Raw genomic sequence first — 15,847 nt, 5'->3', positions numbered from 1 at the left:
CGGTTGATCAGGTGTTGAATTTATTTATTTATTTATTTATTTATTTATTTATTTATTTATTTATTCATTTATTTAACCCCCAAAAAGTGCAATTTTATATAGTTAAGTATATGAATTACTTAAGAGACATAGCTGGACCATGTGTCCCGGATCACATAGTGATTAATATAATTCAGATTTATTCTATAATAAGAGCAGCTTGGATGAATTAAAACAAAAATAAAAATCAAAGAATGAGCCTGACCTTCTTTGAACGAATATTAACTTGATAGAAGATTTTATACTTCCGTAATTTCAAATGCCATTTAAGACAATGACCAAGCGTGAACTCTATTGTATAATTTAAGGATGCGACTGTCGTGAGATGCATGGACACTTCCACAGACTGTCTTTACAACCTCCATGGCGTCGTATCCTGCTGTGGCGTATGTCCCCCTTTCAGCTTCTTCTCGGCTGGTTGGAGCTCAGACTGAAAAACCACAATAAATTCCTCGAGTTGCGCACACTTTAGTGCCATTTGTGTCAAATACAAGGGCACGGGGTGGTGACAAATTAGAGTCAGTGTTGGGTAGCAGGCGTTAAATGGCTCATATGACGCAATACGGGTGGTGATAATAATCGGCAAAATAACATTTGGTGTGTGAAATGTCACTTAAAAAACAAAACATACATTAATGCTGATTGTTCTAAAATTAAGCTGAAAAGGGAAACAAAGTATAGAAAATTGAATTTCATTTGTTTAGTTACATTACAACTATTTAGCCTACTCCTTGCGCAACAAAATTTCGACACCCATTTGTATTGGCGATAAAATATGCGTTCAACAAGTGTCGACGTATATTCCTCATTTGCAGGCTTAAATATTTTTGACATCTTGCTTCCAAGATGTCAAAAATGGAAGTTCTTTCGACTTTTGTCATGGGCTGTTCTGTTGCTTCACTGCATGCAACAGACTACCTTGTCATGGTGCACAACTATACGACGACTGTGATAGGAGAAAAGTTTTCACAGTCAGCCAATAATCGTCGATCTTTGGTTTGCGGTCTGCCCCCTCGACCAATCAGAACCGGGAGCGCTGACTGACTGTGTGATGAGGTCTACTACTTTGACTGTCTTCTCACTTTGACCGATATCAACAAATAACAACATTTAGGCTTTCGGACGCACCCGCTGTTACATACATTTCTAATCAGAGAGGATAAAGTGGAGACATTCGACTTATTCTCACGTTCCGTTTTTGGGTCTCTTTTGTGGTTTTCCATCTTCGGACAGAGGCGGCTGTCCTGGGACACCCCGGTGCTCGCCTCAAGAATATAGCCGACCCATAAAGTCGGACACTTCTCAGGTTATAGACGCTGACCCGGAGGTCCTCTTTTTACATCTCGGTCAGCATCCCTGCTTGGAGGGGTCTGTCAAATTTGGGGTTTGGAGGAGGGATGACCGCGCTGGCTGGGTCTATTCCCAGGATGATGCGACCCACGCTGGCTCAGAACTACCCTCGCAGTGGCTTCCCTTTGGAAGGTAAAGCTTCACAGTTGTCATTAATTTGGTGTTAATTTTTTTATGGCGACTTAAAAAGAACTCGACTTCTCGTTTTCGAACAGTTTGAAACTTTTCGTTAAGTCCATATTAGCCCAATTCGTTACCATAGGACCATAATATGATAAACACCACAACGTAAACTGTATTAATTTAAAAAAAAAAGAAAAAAAAACACACAAAAAAAAGAAAACATGTTCTATTTTGTTTTATTTTGACTATAGTATCAACTCCGCTGGGTCAAGGCCGAGTAAACCAGCTCGGTGGAGTTTTCATAAATGGCAGGCCTCTGCCCAACCACATTCGACACAAGATCGTGGAGATGGCCCACCACGGCATCAGACCGTGTGTCATCTCCCGCCAGCTGCGGGTCTCCCACGGCTGCGTGTCCAAAATCTTGTGCAGGTACCAGGAGACCGGCTCCATCAGACCCGGGGCCATCGGGGGCAGCAAACCAAAGGTATTCATCGACTGAAAAGAAAAAGGCAACACGCGTTTAAGGATCAATATTGATCTGGAAAGCAGCATCAGGTCCACGCGTAGAACTTTGAAACCTTTCTGACATTTCCAGCAGGCAACGACGCCGGACGTGGAGAAGAGAATAGAAGAATGCAAGCGGGAAACTCCGGGTATGTTTAGCTGCAGTCGGGATAAATTACTGAAGGATGCGATATGTGATCGTGACAATGTCCCTTCAGGTAAAAGGGACAGAAATGAAGTTATTATTATTATTATTATTATTATTATTATTATTATTATTATTATTATTATTATTATTATTATTATTATTATTATTATTATTATTTTAGCCTATAGAGTTTGAGCAATTATTGATTGAATGAATTTTCCCATGCGTCCACTTTTGCAGTCAGCTCCATCAGTCGTGTCATGCGCAGCAAGTTTGCTGGGAAAGACGACGAAGACGAGGATGAGGATGACCTGGAGAAGAGTGAGCTCATGGAGGAAAGTGACCGCAGGGCCAAGCATAGCATTGAAGGCATCTTGGGAGACAGATGTAAGTAATAGTAACTTTCTCATGCTTTTATTTCGAAAAGATGCATTTTAGTATTTGTTTGTATTTGGACTTTTTTCAAGTTATACATTTATTTTAGAAGAGAAAAAGGGAGTCCACACATATAGGCCCATCTGTGACCTGTTGTCATATACAGACTTATGTAATGGTCTTGTTGGTAATGTTGTTGGATGGGGGTGCAGAGCGTTGTATTTTGAATTCTTTATCGACCATGTCTCCACGCCTAATGCTTTTCCCATGAGGCCAAACAGTAAATCAAACAGCAGGTGATGGTTTAGTACTCGTAAAGGGTGTGCGTGCATTTGTGTGTGCGCATGTGTGCATGCGCGGCTTCTTCTTCTTGTTCTTCTTCTTCTTCTTCTTCTTTTTTATTGATTTATTTATTTTTTATTTTGCAAAAACGTATCCACAATTTCGAATGCCATAAAGTGTTTTTGTGAAGCAATTTCCTTTTTCTATGTGCTCGTGATGATGCATCGGTAAATAATAAGGAAATTTAAGCACCTAATTAAAAACTTAAAGCGCACATACTCATTTAAAAACAACATTTTTTTTTAGGTGAGTTGGACATTTAATTCCGCAACTTTATATATATATATATATATATATATATATATATATATATATATATATATATATATATATATATATATATATATATATATATATATATATATATATATATAACTTATTGGTTCTCTGTTGCGTCATCAGGCTTCAATTTCAAACCTTGTTATTTTTTAGTGTCCCCTCTTGGCATTTTTTTTCCTTATATTATACCCCAGGTTCTATACGAGAAACTAATAGTTGACCTGCCGTCCAATCAGGCGCGTTTTATTCAAGTAAATGTTGCTTCTCGTTTCATTTTGTCAAGTATCAACATCGAAATGTCAACATGTCCCGCAAGGTTGAGTGAAGTGGATGAGAGATAAAGCGCCCCAGTCTGAAGAGACACAATTGTCCCCCAGATGAGTTGATCAAACATTTGTTCAACGGTTTCCATCAGCGCACAAAGACGAGCCAGCGCGCACCACGGGGATGAACTTGGGAGACAAAGGCGCCGGAGTCTATTCGGGCCTCACGCTTGGGCTGCGCGCGGACAAAAGAGCCAGCTTGGAAACACATTTGGCTGCTGCTAAAGACGAAAAGGGTAAACCTGTTTAGAATTCCAAAAAGGGAGAGGACAGCTTCCCCGTCCGCTGCAAAGCTCGACAAAACATATTATGAAGGATGAATTATTCAGGGAGCGCTCCGGCCCTGTTTCAGGAGCCGTTCAGCAAGAGAAAATGGCCACTTTCCCCTACAAAATGTTTCCTTTTCAGGCTCTTCTATAGAGGCCGGCTGCCAGTCAGCCACGACAATAGAAGCCTCAGAAATCCACTCACGTATAACCGCGTTGGTCCCGCACTCAAGCATGCGTGCACAAACGCAGGCCAACACAATTTATAGTAAAGATTCTTAATTTATAATTTTATAGGTTTACGTTCAAAAAATACGCACGGACCATTAATATAAAGCATTCTATTTACAACACAAACATACGCCTTTTGTTTCTTATTTATTTTTATCAAGTTACTTTTTCTGAAAGGCCAACTGTGAAGGTGAAAGTGTTACTTTAAGAAAAACACCATGCAGTGCCCATGCAGGGGATTAATTGCTATTTGTCACATCTCCAGACGCTAAACGGTCAACCAAACAAAGCCAGCTGCACTTGGGAGTGTGCGCTAATAACCAAGACGTCGTCACTCAAAAACTTATGATCTATTATTGATTCTTTTGGTGGATGTCGGCCTTTCCTCCCCCGAACATTAATAATGTCTTTTAAACGACGTCGATATTGTGCTATGACACATTTAATGACGGAGGGAGTGTATTAAAGAGTGTGTTGGCTGAATAGCGAGCAATGTTCTCTCCCCGGAGAGCTCAGCTCTGGCCCCGGAGCGTATAGCTTCACAATTGGGGCCGGCCACCGGTCCCCGCTGACCCCCCTCCCTTACTTGCCGCCTGCTCCTCAAATCTCTTCAAGCAGATTAAATCGACTCTTTTATTTCATCCCACTTTCATCTGGAGAGCGTCTCCTCCCCTCTCCCTCTGTTTCCTATTCTTTCTCTTCTGCTGTCAGCCTTGTCACCTGGAAAAATTAGTCAAATTCTAATTTTTTTTTAAAATCGTGTTATTTGTTTACCATCATATTAAGATATCAAATCCTTGGCTAAAATAAGTATATTAAAAAAAAATTAAATATGTAATTCATCTTTTTGGTAACTTTATTGGGAAAGGAATCAAAAAAGTGTTCAGTGTAGCTATAAAATAATACAAATTAATATTAAAGTCCAAAACAATTAATTAAAACATAACTCGTCCAGTAAAAATGTTTTTTTTTCTTCTTTCTTTTAAGCAGTGAAAATGGCAAATTTATGGGTTATAAATCTCTGTTTCCATTTGTTGGCTGTTTTATGCACACTCATGCTAATGTATATGGCACTCAGCCACAACTATATAGATCATGCCAAGAGTCACCAACAGTACTTTTGGAAATAGACTCTGTTTCCCAAGAACTGCCATTTTATAAATCAATGAAGATTCTGTCAGATATGAATACTTTTAAAAATTGTTTTATTTATTATTATTTTTTTTAGTAAGGTTAGCCTTCCAGCTCTCAACATGAGCATCAAAGTTAAAGACCCTGGAGACAAAGTAGCCACAGTGGGCCAATCTTCTCCTTACTGCCTCTTCAAGCTTTCACAGTTTCTTTAAGAGCCAATTCTAAATTAGCCAGATAATACAGAAGTGTTGTTGAGTGCTGATACGTTTCCATTTAGTCGTGCACACACACATATACACACGCGCACACATTCCTCTTTGCAATGCAAACAGTCAAAGGGATAACTTTATTTGGCGAAAGAGGATCCTGGAAAGGGCTAATTGAATAAGCCCAGGATCTTTGAAAAAACTCTTACCATGGTGAGCGCAGTCATCATGTCATAATTAGGTTTATTAAAGCACATTCCTTCAATCTGCCTCCATTCTCCAGGGCTCATTGTGAGCAGGGTCTGGGCCAATGGCTAGGGGACAAAAGGGAACCATGAGTGGACAATACATGAAAGGGCCATTAAGATTTAGCTGGCTTTGTCACCCAAACTGAGCAGGACTTTGTTTGTGCAAATAATGTGGGTGTGTAAAAATGACTCAGGTCGAGGTTTGCCGTGCTGCAAGTGTAATAGGTTGGCATACGCTGGATCAGTGCCAGGGTAGAGGTGATTTGGAAAGGGAAGAACTGGAGCACACAAGGCCTGCTGTGTGTCAGTAATGCAGTTTAACTTGAACTTTTTTGGCATTTTATTGTATTTTTACGGAAACATGGAACTGCCAATGTGGACTACGTTTAAATGTTTTTGCAAATACTTTCAAATGGATAGTTTTGCAAAGCATATACATTCTAATCTTCTTGCAAATATCTTTAAACGTACGTGCGTGTAAACATACGTTCGAACGTACTTGTAGGCTAAATGCTAAATACGTAGCATTTTTTCCAATTATGCCATGGGGTATTGACTTAGGCATGCACAGACAATTTTTTTTTTTTTTTTTTTAGCCAACATTATATCAATACGTTTCCAAATTAAGTAATTAGGCATTGTATAATCACAATTTCTTTTTTTTTTGTATTATGTCTGCAGTGATATCCGCTTAGCATTTTTCCTGCAATGTTATGGGGTATTTGTTTGAGCAAGCACATACCTCATGGCATTATTGGAATAAATGCTACATTTTTAGAATTTAACCTACAAGTACATTCAAACTTGAATATAAAATAAATACGGTCGAGTGTACTTGCAAATATGTTCAAACAGTTATGGACGAGTTCCGTTTCTGCTCTGGCGATTTAACCCGAATTTCGACTTAAGTCGTATTTCACCGTTAAAGTCGATATTTACATCAAAATACTTTGTACTGTAATTTAAAAAAAAATAGTTGCGCAACACAGAAGATGCTGGAACCAATATTTTGTGTTTCCAAACGGACATTTATTGGTGACGGACGCAAAGCGGAGCTAATGGTAACTCAAAGGGATACTTCACTTATTTAGCCCATTGTAGTAAAAAAAAAAAAAAGTTAACCTACACATGTTTTCTAGGTTTGGTCATGTGACATTCACAAGCTGAGCTGTGATTGGTTACCTGAGCCCTTGTGATGTCATTTTCAGTCGACAGCAAGTTGCAAAATGTGTTTTTAAAGGTATTAATTGTACATGAAAAATAATGAAAATATCAAATTTATTATAGGCTAAATATTAATGTTAAAGGTAGCACAGGTTGTATTTGAGCAATAAACATGCATTAAAGTAAAGCATTTAATAAATGTTTGCGTAAGACATTCAGAATATATGTTCATGTTAAATTATCGGGGTTATTATTATTATTTTTTTCATTTTAAATTGTGCAAGTAATTAACTGAGTAGAAAAAGAGAAAGATGAGCGTGTGTAGTGGATCAAAAAATGTTGAAGACATCCTCATAACATTAAAGAATTAACACATAACAGGTGCGCTTTAAATTTGGAGGACAAAAAATGTTGATTTAAAAAACCTTTTTAATTAAGTGATTAATCGTGATTAATCAAAATTCTAAGATGTAATTAATCGGATGAAAATTTTTAATCGTTTGACAGCTGTAGTTTAAACGTACTTGCACATATGTTTCAAGGGGAAGTCAACCCACCATATGGATTATATGTGTCCAGTCCAGTCCAGTCCAGAAATACAGTTTGAAAATAATATGTTCTATGCAGCCCCAATAGTCTACATATTGCGTTAGTGGAATATCAGGTTAAGCAGTAAAATCCAACAGTTTTTATCAATATCAGAAGGCGGCCATTTTGCCGCTTGCTGTCGAGTGAAAATGACATCAGCTTCAGATAACAGGTGAGCTGTGATTAGGTGTTGCCTGAGCCCTGAGCAACTGTGATGTCATCTTCAGTTGACAGCAAGTGGCAAAATGGCCGCCCCCTAAGATGGACAAAAATGACTGGATTTGGCTGCATAACTCAAATTCCACAAATGTAATATTAATCAGAATGTCATGTTTAGACTATTGAGGTCACAGAAAACATATTGTTAAGAAATGTTTCAGGTTGACTTCCCCTTTAAAAGCATTTACAACTACGGTCAAATGTATTTGCCAGTCAAAAATGTTTACTCCATATTGGCAGTTCCACACTTCCGTATATTTTAGTCACAACAGACACAAAAAATGACTCAATCCATACATGGAAGAGATCATGTTCTCCTGAATGCTGCCATACTGATTGTGTCCCATCATGACGTGACAAAGACAGGGCCAATAAGGTTTCTGAGGATCTTATAATAGCTATTAGCTATAATGTCTTCAGCCAAGTGTCTGGTGAAGAGGGCTCTGTCTGTCCATTGAAAGAATGAATGTGTCACTCATGAGTGTCTGGGCATGAGGGCAAAGGAGGGGGGCACCAGGGCCAAGTGGCGAGCACCAAATCACTGTCCTCTACCCCTGGGGCTCTCTAGCCCACTCTCCTCGTCCCGCACTCCTCCCTCTCTCGTGAGTTTTTTTCTAATAAGCCCATGCATGATGACTATCCAAGCATGAAAACATAGTTATCCACAAATGAATGGCTCCTCTATACTTCATTAAAGCCCCTTTCTCCTTTCACACTTTTATTGTGACTCACTGATATCAATTCAAAGAGCAATTAATGAATGCAACACCGACTTTGAAGTCAGACTGTGCTTTTTGGGAGGGTGGTGTGTATGCAAGTGGAGGGGGGGTCAGAGTATTTGGGGTATTCCCCCTCTTCAAGACAGGCTCTCGTGCCCCGGCCTTCACCGTGATGGACTAGCCGCATTGAGCTGCTGCTGAGTGCGCCCCAAAGAGTGAAAGAGTGAAAAGGCCTAGTGAAGGTCAAGTAGAATGGCTCGCCTTAGAAGAAGGCCTCTCTTTATCTGTTCGCAAACTCGCACTTTAGGGACAGCAACTTGGCCACAGTATTCCTGCGATAGGGTGATTCAAAATATGCATTTTTGTGATGTGCTACTCCAAGTAGAGATACATTTGAGCAGTTTGTCTGTAGAAAACTTAATCTATTCATCTCTTTGTTTGATTGGTTGCATTGAATTCATTCACTCCCAGCCATTTTCATTTTCAAGTAACCCCTATGCGCCCAGCTGTTTTACTGAATTTCGACTGATTGTGCAAGGCCCACAGAATATTCTGTTCAAATGCTATAAAAACAAGGAACCTAATAAAAAGAAAGATTAGAGTCTCTTCTTTCATCAGAAAAAAGTATATTTGCATCTGTTTTCATTTTGCAGAAATTAGCATTAGAATACAGTATAGCTAAGCTACATCATGAAACCTGTTGAAAACACTGGGAAAAAGAGCTTGTTGCAATATGGCCCTTGTTTTGTAATGACTACCATTGCTTTAAGCAACCTCTTCATGTCAAAAGCTGTATCAAAAACTTTTGTATGCTCTAGCATTGAAAAAAAAAATCAATTAAAAAGGTATAAATAAGTTTTTGGGAGTGAAGGACAAAGTATTAAGAAAAATGTATTTATATGTTTTGGGGTTTGATTAAGTTAACATGAGCATGTGTGTTTGGTTTGGGTGTCTAACAGTAGCCTAAAAAACAGACTCATCGCTGGTAGGACACAGCCGCCATCAAGTGCATTTCTGAAGCAGGGCAAACATAACCAAACAGTGGAAAGAACCAATCCGTGAAGAGCAGAAATTATTTCTTTTGGGAACTTTCTACATATTTTGACCTAGTATGTTTGCCTTAGTTGCTGAACGAATATACCTTCAGATCATGTAATTGCATTTTTTACCGATGAAATGTGCATGTAGCACTTCTCCCGGTCGTATCGGTGGCATTATCCCCATAGACACAGAAAATAATGTGAAAACGTTGCAGATAAATCAATGTATTCACGTTAGATGGCAACATAAGATGGCCGCTGGTGGCTTCACTTCCTAAGCGTCATTGTTAGTCCATTGTTCTTTTTCGATAAATAAAGCTTCCAGTGCAGTCAGCTGCTGGGGGTTTTAATGACTGTATTTCTAGTCATCTACTGTAAAAGGGAGTTTAATGCTGAAGGAAGCAAACTACCGTCTCTCCCGTTGCCCGCACGCCATTTTGAATGGATGTCTGCCGCCGAAGAGTGACGCTGCTCTCAAAGAATACGTCACAGCAAATAAACAAATTTGATTGCATGGTTCGTTTTGAACTGGGCCGAACAGCGGTCAATTGCAGCCTTTAAAGACTCACTTTCTGTATTTACAGAGAGTGGATCTGGTTTGCCAGGCTAGTCTAACGAATTGTGCACGTTGTTGCCAACAGGTGTCAAAGAGGTGGTAACCACCATATTAAAAAGCAGATTTTGCGCTCTGTGCTGCACTGATGGTTTTCATTATAAAACATGTGCTAAAGCGCTACAAGCAGAAAATGAACTCAACTCAAATCAACTTTATTTATGTGGCACTTGAAAAACAACGGCATCTGAAACAAAATGCTGTGCAGGAATAAAATGGCACATAAAACTAAAACAATCAAACACCCGTTCTCACCCGATGTTCACTCATGGCTGAGAAACCCGAGGAGGGCAGGGGCGGTGGGGCCAGAATCCCTCAGTCGAGCCGGTGTTAGGTGCCAGACCAGGCAGGTGGGCATCCGTGGGATCCAGTCATGCAGAGGGAATGCAAAGTAGTTTATCGCAATTGCAGGTGAGCATCATAGGCAAACAGCAAACTAAATGGCCACCATCGCTGATATTCTTTCCCAATAAATATCACGGCTAAAATGCTGTAATAATGCAAACAGTAAAAGATGACAAGAAATAAATAAATAAATAAATAAAGGACCTCAGGGCACAGTTTTTGATTCACGTAATTCAAAAAAGAAAAAAAAAACATAGTTTGAAAAAGTTTGAAGTGATGAAGTGCAACCGCACATATTACTGACTGACCAACAGAAATTAAATTTGCCGTTTTGCTAATTTAGGTTAAAACAGCAACCGCCTAAAATCCTAATTTTGTTTGATTGAACTCACCTGGAATGTGTGTGGATTGGATATGACCCACTCTGCAATTGCACTGAAATGACTTAGACACAAGAAATGTGGTGTTGTAGGAGTTTTGTCATACAGTAGGTGATATGGCATGACTCCTTCTTGTGACTGAAGCTAAGTCAGTTCTTAAATTATACACAAGCTTGAAAATTGCATTGCTGTAAAGAAGATATTCCACCATAATTTTTGTTGGGAATTCCAAAAGGTTTACACGAGCGGAAAGGTTTTCACCACTGCTGCCTTTCATTTTTTTTGTTTTTTTTAATGTAGTAACAGTTACAAAATCACCCTGCACAATTCAGCTCATATTTAACAAATCACAATTTGTGCGTGAACTTCATCTATGTGTTTGCTTTGCACTGTGAAAAAAAATAAAATCCTCAGATCTGCAATTTTACAGCCATTATAATATTAAAGATTCAACTTGAGTTAAATGATTCTGTACATATTGAATGGCATGACCAGATGAATTATTTATTTGATCTGGCTTTTATCTTGTTTTGCAAAAAGAGCTCTTTAAGTAAAGATCACCCCATCACAGTGGTTCTCAAATGGGGGTATGTGAGATTTTAAAATATATTTAAAAGCACAGTATACGTAAATATTTCAGAAAGCTATAATTTCATAAAATGAATTTTATATTCAGTAGGCTATTTCCCGTGTCCTAAAAAACAGCATCTCTGCCATACCAGAACGGTTCAACCCAACTTATCCTATGTCACCTAGAATCACCTGCCAATTACTTGAAAACTTTTTAACAATTCAGTTAATTATTCATTTTTGAGAACAGCGCTTTACTATGATAGCAAAAGAACATTTTACGTTAATTTATGCACACAAATCTTTATTTATTATTAAATTCTTTCTTTTCTTTTTTTTTCAATGTTATATCTTTTCATTGCCAAATAGTTCAAGAGATAGCACATAAATACAAATAGAGTTCCAAAATTTTATACATTAGACAATGTGGGCACAGCACTCGTTTTTCCCCTTCTTTTCTAGAAATGCTTTGCGCTGGTTGGGGGTACTTGGCTGAAAAAAAAAATTCACAAAAGGTTGAGAACCACTGCCCTACAGTACCAAGGCCGCAGAAGGAAGCGAGTTTTAACATACCTATATAAGAATGACAGTTAACGTGTAAAGAGTTCACCTTGTTGCCTCTTGACATACCTCTCCTATCCCCTTCATGACCTGAGTGGTGAGATGGATTTAAAAGACAGGGAACAGCAAGGTCAAAGGGCAGTGTGAGGTCGCTCTCTCTCAGCACACAGGAAACGAGGTTAGAAACACATTTAGTTAAAATTGACAGGTAACCACTTCCTGATACCCCTCACCACTATTTTTAACAACTTGCATGATCCTTGAAAACCTGTCAGCATCCCTTTTGTGTGATTGATGACACTTGTCGACCAACGCACATAATTTGCTGTTTTTCAAGAGTCCACTTGTAAAGGTCACAACCACTTTTTATCGAGACAAGAAAGGCTTCCCAAAAGCCCAAACACACACTCACCATCTTTTTTCTAAATCATCCAGCGAGCGTCACAGATGGGCCCATAAGCTGTCAGTAAAGCCATTATCTAACCCAGCATCTGCCTGCGTTGACTTCTATATACTGTTTAATGCAGTCAGCCAGTCACTTAGTCCCTCGGCGCCTGAATAGAAGCGGAATGGTTGGCCCGCCCAAATAAATGCTGCGTTTGTCTCCTCTGCCTTTTGTTTTGTTCCATTTTGGGAGGGGAAGCTTGAGAGAAAGGGGGTGGACAAAGTGTCACCGCCTCACTGTTAACTAAAGCCCCAGAAGTGTTGCTGGGCCGTGCGAAGAAGGGGTGTAAATAATCCACATATGGTCAGGCAATTCCCCCAAGTCCTAAATTCAAGCTGGACACCTCTCACGCACGCATGCATACATGTTCAACCAGAACTGTCTCATGTCTCAGTGGACATATTTAAGCCTTTGTGTGCACCCCTCCACATAACCAGCAATACTGAAGTCTTTCCAACAGTCTGTTCCGACTAAATCCTCTACACTCCTTCTGGTTTTCCCTGGCTTGGCGTGGCAGGAGACATGTTGGGTTCTCTTGGCTCCAGAGTGGTTGTTTTGCTTGGGGTCCCACAGACTGTGCCTCTTGGGGCTTCAGTTTGGTTAAATTAAACAGTTTTCTTTTCTCCTCTGACCCTCCCGACCCGCCCCTCCAACTGCTTCTCTTATTTTGAGTAAATGCTCCTCAGCTTGTCTCCACTGAGCTTTTAAGCATAATATCGTCTTCTTATTTTGACGAATGCACCAGAGCCAGACCTTGTCTTCTCTGATATAAGGTGGGGCAAACATAAGAAAAGTTAAGTGTTTACTGTGCAGCATTTCTAGATGAATACTGGCAGACAGCGATATGTGGTTTAGAGAGGATAATTTGATTGGCCAATCCTGGTTGACACTGCCAAATTGATGTGATCAGATCTTAAGGACAGCAAGGCAATGACGGCAAATGGGGCTCACTTGCTTACAAAGTTGGAAAAGATCCTAGAAATGGGAAAAGCTGAAACCTCTCTTTGTCACTCTCTTAAACTTCATCTCAGTCAAAGACTTTTTTTTCAAAACTGTCATACATACGATCACAAAAAACTGTATTGAAAAGTGTGGGTTAGAGTTTGTGTTTGTACTTGACCACTCTAAAACAAATTAGGAGGCATCTCGAGACTGAGCAGCATGATAAAATGGAAGTACAACAGGGGGAAGGCTGTGCATAAGTACAAAGATGGTCATGTGCTTGCACTACTGCAGAGAGTCTGTGTATGTGTGTTGAGCTATTGAGCCAAGCTTTACGAATGACAAGCATGGACTGTGATTGATATAATGTCCTACTGTGTCTCTTGGTGATACTAAATCCAAAATGGGCAAGTGGTGATCAGCTGTAGAGTTGTTTATACTTCATGAAGTTGTGTTTTCATTGTTACCTAGCAGGGTTTTGTTTACGCTATAACCAACACAAATTAATGGAAGTGCAAGGCAAGGAGCAACATATCGTAGAAGTTGTAGATTCAGGATTTATCACACTTTTGTGAACATTGCAGACACATTCAACATCATCCTTAATTCAAGGATCTTCTCGAACAGTAGAAGCCAAACGTCCGTTTGTCACTTTTTAAAGGGACAGCAACAGGAAAAATCTACTTTTTGGAGCTTTAAGATGTGTTAAAATGCTAATTGCTCACCAAAAACATGACAGAAGTGGTGTTTTCCTCCATTCGCCCCTCTATGAGAAATTCTAGGTCATTCTGCTCTCCAAGCACCAGCCCCTCCCAACCTGAGAGAACGAGCTGGTTGCACTCTTTGAGGTCATAAGGTGTGGACCCACCCCCGTACCGCCTCTGCGGACTAAATGCACGTTCTAGTGGTTAGTGTGTTTGCTCTGTAAGCAGCAAATCCCCGGTTCAAAACCAGCCCAGGTTTATTTTGTTTCCCCTCCTTCTTTCCTCTCTCTTTTTCTCTCTCCTCCCCTCCTCCTCCACGATTACATGCGGCAATTAGCTGCTTTGTTTCAAATGTTTATTGAAGAATTGGCTTGCATCAAATTGTGCAGCATACTCAGAGGAGTGCTCAAACTCAGAGCTACAACAGGAGACTGCAGTCGGCTCATCTGAACTCGGCTGAATCCGAAGTGCTACATACGCTTGAAGTGCGCATGCACAGCTAGGAACGAGCATGCACGAGTCGTTAGGGCAGATTGATTGATGGGATCAAAAACTAATCGTTCCGATGATCCACCCGGAAGATGCAGTGACAAAAGATCTTTGAAATACTTACTTCTAATCTTGTTGATTTTCTGAGAGCCGTTAGTTTCAGCTGTACTTGATGTATAACAGTGCACTGCCATGTATCGAGATACATAGTGAATTGTCTTTTATGGGACATATTCACCAGATATAAATCTTAGGATGTTGCTGATGATTTCTTGTTTCTTTGAATTTCATTAACTTGGATAGTTTGTGTCCATGCAAACATGAGAAACGTTTTAGCCGTACCATAGAGCCGTACCCTCTGAATCAACATTTCAAATGATCGTTCCCCATGTATTGAGAACTGTATCAAACTGCCTTTTGTGAGAAACCTATGCACTCTAGAGCGTAATTATTTAATCAAATTTCCATCCTTGATTAAATACAATGCCGTGCTTTTGTAGACTTGATGTGCTTATTTCATGGTGCGTGATGTTTTGGGAAGCCCATTAATCGTCCCACCCAAAGGAGAGAGACAGAAGAATCGTCCTCAATGGGATATGTTACATTTTACAACGACTTTCAAAAACCAACACAGATGCCCAGACAGACTATCCCCACGGGTACATTTACATCAGCAACAACAGACCCCAATGCCCCCTTCCATCCCCTTAGGTGCTTGTACAGTTTCCTCTGGAGGAAGGAGATTTCATTTGGGGGGGAGGGCTAAAATGCCCCTGACTGTGCTGCCCCCCATTCCTTTTTATGCACCCCCTTCCCAATCTAGCTCCCCCATGGGGCAGGTGACAACCCTCTACTGTGAAGGGCTGAGGGAGCCATGACGGATTCCACAGATGGAGCGTGGAAATTGCCGGCAAAGAGTTCAGCTCTTTGCGGCAACAAAGGGCCAGAGAGTCAGAGAGAGAAATATGGCTGGAAAAGAACGATTGGGTGACACAAAGCAAGCAGGGAGGTGTCGGGGTTGCTTGTTTAAAGAGGGGTTTGCAAAGTTGTATTTTCTCTGAATGATTTGAATTTGATGGGACTTACAATTTATGCCACAAATAATGAAGATTTTCATATTATTATCATTATTGTAATGAATTTCCCCACATACTCGAGGCAGATTATGGATTGCTCACTTTGCAACGGTAGCAGTTGTAATTCCAAAATGATGAAGGATTTTCCCAGCTACCTCCACTTTCCCAGGGCCCAAATCCCTGTGAAATGCTGAGGAACGTGCATGCTGTGAAAGTCGGGAGGAGCCCAAAAGAATTCCATGTGGTCCTGCGCGAAGAACTCTGTATGTGTGTGTATGTGCATGCGTACGTGCGTGCGTGTATTGGTGTGTGGTTGTGGTAGTGGTGGTGGTGGGTGGGGTTTCTTGATGCAACAAAGGCTTCATCTTTTTTTAATTTTTATTTTGGTCAACCTGTCCAAAACTCCAAAGGTCTGTTAACC

General features: G+C 40.0%; 1 protein-coding gene across 5 annotated transcripts in view; it reads left to right on the top strand.

The window, feature by feature from the left end:
- The first annotated feature begins 1,158 nt into the window (after positions 1-1,158).
- The window catches only part of pax3b (paired box 3b), a 30,056-nt gene continuing 15,367 nt past the window's right edge, over positions 1,159-15,847 (top strand). For 4 of the 5 annotated variants that reach the window (XM_077541368.1, XM_077541367.1, XM_077541369.1 and 1 more), the window contains exons 1-4: positions 1,159-1,521; positions 1,764-1,999; positions 2,111-2,168; positions 2,408-2,554. In XM_077541368.1, the coding sequence (XP_077397494.1) occupies positions 1,437-1,521; positions 1,764-1,999; positions 2,111-2,168; positions 2,408-2,554 (526 nt within the window). In that variant the 5' untranslated portion in view covers positions 1,159-1,436. The remainder of the gene's footprint in view (positions 1,522-1,763; positions 2,000-2,110; positions 2,169-2,407; positions 2,555-15,847) is intronic. The other variant, XM_077541366.1, reaches the window with a different exon arrangement.

This window comes from Festucalex cinctus, chromosome 13 (genome assembly GCF_051991245.1).
Source record: "Festucalex cinctus isolate MCC-2025b chromosome 13, RoL_Fcin_1.0, whole genome shotgun sequence".
Taxonomy (NCBI): Eukaryota; Metazoa; Chordata; class Actinopteri; order Syngnathiformes; family Syngnathidae; genus Festucalex; species Festucalex cinctus.
The sequence above is the reverse complement of the archived record's forward strand: the minus strand, read 5'-3'. Positions and strand labels throughout refer to the sequence as shown.